This window comes from Babylonia areolata, chromosome 1, assembly GCF_041734735.1.
Source record: "Babylonia areolata isolate BAREFJ2019XMU chromosome 1, ASM4173473v1, whole genome shotgun sequence".
NCBI lineage: Eukaryota > Metazoa > Mollusca > Gastropoda > Neogastropoda > Buccinidae > Babylonia > Babylonia areolata.
The window spans coordinates 94742586-94747585 of record NC_134876.1 but is presented as its reverse complement, the minus strand read 5'-3'; the positions used below and the strand labels follow the sequence as shown (position 1 = coordinate 94747585).

At 42.4% G+C, this 5000-nt stretch overlaps 2 protein-coding genes across 3 annotated transcripts in view; one reads left to right on the top strand and one right to left on the bottom strand.

The window, feature by feature from the left end:
• Window positions 1–479: 479 nt before the first annotated feature.
• On the bottom strand, window positions 480–2191 carry LOC143291990 (uncharacterized). Its single transcript, XM_076602183.1, has 4 exons — window positions 2045–2191; window positions 1292–1414; window positions 960–1154; window positions 480–626 (listed from the first exon to the last, which is right to left on the bottom strand). The coding sequence occupies exons 1-4, from the start codon at window positions 2189–2191 to the stop codon at window positions 480–482; spliced, it is 612 nt and encodes a 203-aa protein (XP_076458298.1).
• Window positions 2192–3007: 816 nt separating this feature from the next.
• Window positions 3008–5000, top strand: part of LOC143294243 (uncharacterized) — a 23612-nt gene continuing 21619 nt past the window's right edge. For both annotated transcript variants that reach the window (XM_076605687.1, XM_076605679.1), the window contains exon 1: window positions 3008–3151. In XM_076605687.1, the coding sequence (XP_076461802.1) occupies window positions 3076–3151 (76 nt within the window). In that variant the 5' untranslated portion in view covers window positions 3008–3075. The remainder of the gene's footprint in view (window positions 3152–5000) is intronic.

Here is a 5000-nt window from a genome sequence, read left to right as displayed (position 1 = left end):
AGCTTCTTTACTTTTACTACTCCACAACAAAAATATATGTTGTTTTTTTCGATTTTCTTAGTACATCATTTGATTTCGTTCTTTATTTTGTTTAGATGTCAAGCAATATCTGCTTTTGTAAGTCGGGTGGGAACAGTTGCTCTCAATTATTCTGCACAGGTGACCATTGTAGTACTTACTGTAATAAACAGGTCATGAAAATGCAGTCCAGCACAAACAGTACACAAGTATAATATATTCAAAATTATGAACACAAGATGCTGGAAGGAGCGGAGGGTTGATAGGGATGAGAGTCAGGGTGGAGATGGCAGGGGGTGTTTAAATACAAGTTATTCAATAACTGGGTTGAACAATGAATTATCCACTCACACATTAAAAAAAAAACACAAAAAAAACACGTGCAAACAAACCAAAAAAAACAAAACAAAAAAATCGACTGTCCAAGATAAGGGAAATAACTACAATGTGACACTTCCTATTCAGGTCTGCTCGGTAGTTTCCCCTTCTTGGGCAGGCGTTTCCTCCGCAGCAGGTGGCGGCTGTTCCTCTCCCTCATCTGCTGGTGGTACAACGATGGTTGGAGGCTGTTCACCGTCCTCGCCACCCTGTTCACCTCCCTCGCCAGCCTGAAATTGGTATGTTGTGTCATGAGAGAATTCGTTTGTGCTTAACGATTTACTCTTAACAGTTATGGGGTACTATATATATTCTGTAGAATGGTGTTGTATGTAAAAAATTGACACAGTTGTTGTTTCGACATTTCGTTCTGTTCCCTTTATTCAGTGCTTGTCTTGTCTATTGTCTGTATCTTCCTTTGTCTCTCGTTCGCTGAGACTCTCCATCTGTGTGTGGTGAGTGGTGCATTCGTGTTTGTGAAGAAAGAAAAGCGCGCGCACACACACACACACACACACACACACACACACACACAAACAACAACAACAAAAACCGCTTCTTGCCTCTGCAGCGGGCTGACCAGTCGAACCCGCCTCCGGATCCTGACCCTCGCGGTCCGCATCAGTGGCCTCTTCAGCTGCTGCTTTTGCCGCTGCTTCTGCTTCTGCTGCTGCCTGTTCTGCTGCTGCCTGTTCTGCTGCTGCTGCTTCTGCCGCTGCTGCTTCTGCTGCTTCCCTGGCCCTCTGTTCCTCCTCTGCCTGTTTGGGTTAGTTTGAATGCTTGCAGTTGTATTTTGTTTCTAATATTATCTGTGTCTCACACACACACACACACACACACACACACACACACACACACACACACACACACACACACACACACATGGATCCCCCACCTTCTTCCTTTCAGCTTCAAGTGCTGCCAGACGTTCTGCTTCTATCCTCTTGAGCTCCTGTCTCTCCAGTTCCAGTTCATACTCTATCTGCTCCTGCAGCAACTGAGCTTCGTCTGCTGCTTTCTGCAAGCAGGATAAAAAGATTATTAAATAAATGAACAGATTTTTTTTTAAAGGGCACACAGAGACTGTGTATGAGAATTTACAGACACATACAACAGGCCTACATTGTTAGCATGTTTGGACACAGTCGTAAGCATGCCCCCACCCAGAACACCCCACCCCCACACCGCCTCCACACACATTTACTCACATAAGCGAACAGTGATTTTTTTCCCTCCCCAGAAGTCCCTCCCCCCTCTCCCCCCCCCACCCGCCCCGTCCCCCCCCACCCCCACCCACCCCCCAACTTATATCACCCCCAAATTTATAGCATTTATGCTAATTAAAGTGAAAAGACGTTAAACTAAAGAACACACACACACACACACACACACGCACGCACACGCGCGCGCACAAATACACACACAAACACTCGCGCGCACACATACACACACTGACAAACACACGTACGCGCACTGACACACACGCACACGCACACACAAGAACACGTGCGCGCACATCAATATAACTACATGCACATCCTGTGTTGTGCTTACTCCCGCGCTTTTCTATCTCTCTGTTACTCACACATGCGCGCGCGCACACACACACACACACACACACACACACACACACACACCACACACTGACCTGTTTCTCATACTTCTGGTTAGCAAGCTCTTTGTAGAGCCATAGAGCAATGTACTCTATGGGGTCAGAGGGCCGTTTCTCACACACTTCGGCCAAACATTTCCCCAGAGGTTCGCCAACAGTCCTCCTAAGATAGTCGACATCCATGTTTGTCTGTGATGATAAATAGATCGACGGCTGTACGAGGATCGAGAAAGAAAGATAGGAAAGAAATTTTAACCGGAAACAATTAAGTCACTAACCGACATTTTGTAAGCTTCATCAGTAAGTAATTTTCAGTATTCTTCCCGGCGGTTTGTTGTTGTTGCTTGGGGTGGTGTGTATCTCTCTCTCTCTCTCTCTCTCTCTCTCTCTCTCTATATATATATATATATATATATATATATATGTGTGTGTGTGTGTGTGTGTGTGTGTGTGTGTGTGTGTGTGTGTGTATCAGTGTGTGTGTGTGTGTGTGTGTGTGTGTGTGTACTGGTATATCGAGCGCATACATGTGAGCGCACACACATACATACACTTGGCACTAAGGATAGCTGAAATGAACATGGACTTCACACACACACACACACACACACACACACACACACTGACGCACACACTCGCGTGCCGCGATGTGCCCAAGCACATACACATGAGATTAATCGTAAGTAAACCTCCGAATTAAGTTTGTATGGGTTTTCGGCAGAGGTGGGCAGTGTGTCCGTCCGATAGCTGAGAGCTGTAATGTCAAATTAGCCAGAGATTGAGATGGCTGATGTAAGTAAACACAGTCCCGCGTGCAACACCTTAGTTATTTTGTCACATAGTTTGTGCACTCACGTAAACCACGCTGATTTCGAACCGAAGCGAATTTCCCACACACACAGTGGTCTGCCGTCAACAGTGGCTTCCTAGGAAACTATCGACCAATCGCATAATACGTTACATCTTCAGTCTCGTCATTCGCTGACGAACGGTCGGAGATCCAGACTGGAGGCTGGGGTTGATCGAGAACGTGTGGAAGAAAAAAGTGTTCACAACCTTTCACAAATATGGTTGAAGTGCAGAACACACAGCACAAATTCAGCTGTTTTCCATATTGTGGTCACAAAGATGTAGTTTTCACGGGTAAGTAAGTGTGGAAATGTGATTCTCCAAAAAGTCGTCTGCTACCCACGTCAAACGCGGTGTTTAGTTTTTGCCGTTCTTGTGTTCCACAGAACGAGACAGAACGTGAATAGTGTTTTGTATTAAAAAGGTTCAGACCGTCGCTAAAATAATTAAGTTGGAAGACGTTACACACTGACTTGTTTCAGTGCATAAATATCCGTCGAAATGAAAGTACGTGGTTATATATGTGATTCAATAAGAATAGTTCATCTTGAAGTCGTGAACACAGCGTCTACGTATTTTCTTCTCTGACGTAAATAAAAGACACGTCAGGAACAAGACAACAGGGTTTTTACGTAACAGCAGTTTACTCTGTGATCTTACATTGACCACAACACGATCGCGACTACAACTGACCAGCCACGGTGCTTGCTTCATTCGTGCAGTTCAGTTGATTTTTTTTTTTCTATTTTGTCAGTCATGCGTCTGCCTTATAAAAGCGCTTCGAATTAACTGAAACAATTAGGCTAACTGGGCCGTTGTGTTGAAACAACAGTCAGTCACCTCACCAATCCGATGTCAGCCAAACATAAAGACAGTAGCACATGCCCAGCAATCTTTCGCCTTCTCCCGGGATCATTTTCGTAATCTGCCAGTATCGTTCTTAAGTGACAGAGGATCGGACAGGACTACCTTTTTGTTTGTTTTTTAAAACCTTAACTCGACCTGTAAAGTGTGCACGTAAGTAGTAGTACTATAGTATATGGACTGCCATTTTTGCCTTTAGGCCCCACGGCCTATAAACGTCCCCTCTTTGTATTAGTATCTTTTTGGTTTGCATTGCATGCTTCATTTTAGATATATCAAAGCAATTATTCGTCAAATTTATAAAACATGTTACCGAATTTTGGATCGCTGTCCAGAAAGTTCTTAAAACAGTTAGTATCTTTTGCAAATTTAACTGAAGGTGGTAGTGAGGATTGATAAATATTTTGGTGGTGTTTTTTTTTTTTTAAAACACCCTATAAGAATCAGGACGAAATCAAAGTGTTCAAATATGTGATGTTTTCACGTCAGAAATGCTTGCCTTGTACATATTTTGAATATAATGGTGTGTTTCGCTTGGTATTTAGCCTCCAGATGTCTGTACATCAACAATATATAGTTTTAATCCTTCTCTTTAAATGTGGGTTAAGTTAATATATCAGTTTGAAATTTACGCTACCTGAGTACTTCCAAACACTTTTCTGGCATGGACGAAACGGGACATAATACATGAATAGTACGTACAGTTCTCTAAGTTTTTATTTTTATTTTTATTTTTTTTTAAGCTTACATAGCATATTACGTATAGGCCTATTTTCGCTTTTTTCTATCAGCGCTTTTCCGCGCGTTAATAACGTTTAAAAAGGTATTGTAATCATTATACGATGATTTATGTGGTATAATATAAGAAGAATGATGTTGTTTTATATGTCAGGGCTGTGGAATGATATGATGTAATGTGATACAGTGTCATAAAACAATTGAAACAACACTGTGAAATAATTTCAGTGTGTGTTCTTTGTTGAAATGTAGGTCATGTTAATTGTTATTGCTGAATATCAGATCTGAGAACGACACATGATTATGAGGCCCGAATCAAAGTTAATCATAGTCGCTGACATCACAATGGAGAGAACAGGGAAGGATAGAAGGAACACACACACACACACACACACACACACACATACACGCACACACGCACGCACGCAAACACACACACACACACACACACACACCAAAATAACTAAACAAAACAAAAAAACAAGAGAGGCAAGGCCTTCAAGACTCACTTGTGATACACTTTAAAAAAAAATCTAATTAA

What these genes read in the sequence shown, in the direction of transcription:
- LOC143291990 (XM_076602183.1), bottom strand. Translation starts at nt 2,191, where the DNA reads ATGGATGTCGACTATCTTAGGAGGACTGTTGGCGAACCTCTGGGGAAA. An exon ending in ACCAGAAGTATGAGAAACAG is followed by an intron (nt 1,415 to 2,044) that starts GTCAGTGTGTGG and finishes TCCTGCTTGCAG; the next exon opens with AAAGCAGCAGACGAAGCTCA. An exon ending in TTGAAGCTGAAAGGAAGAAG is followed by an intron (nt 1,155 to 1,291) that starts GTGGGGGATCCA and finishes TAACCCAAACAG; the next exon opens with GCAGAGGAGGAACAGAGGGC.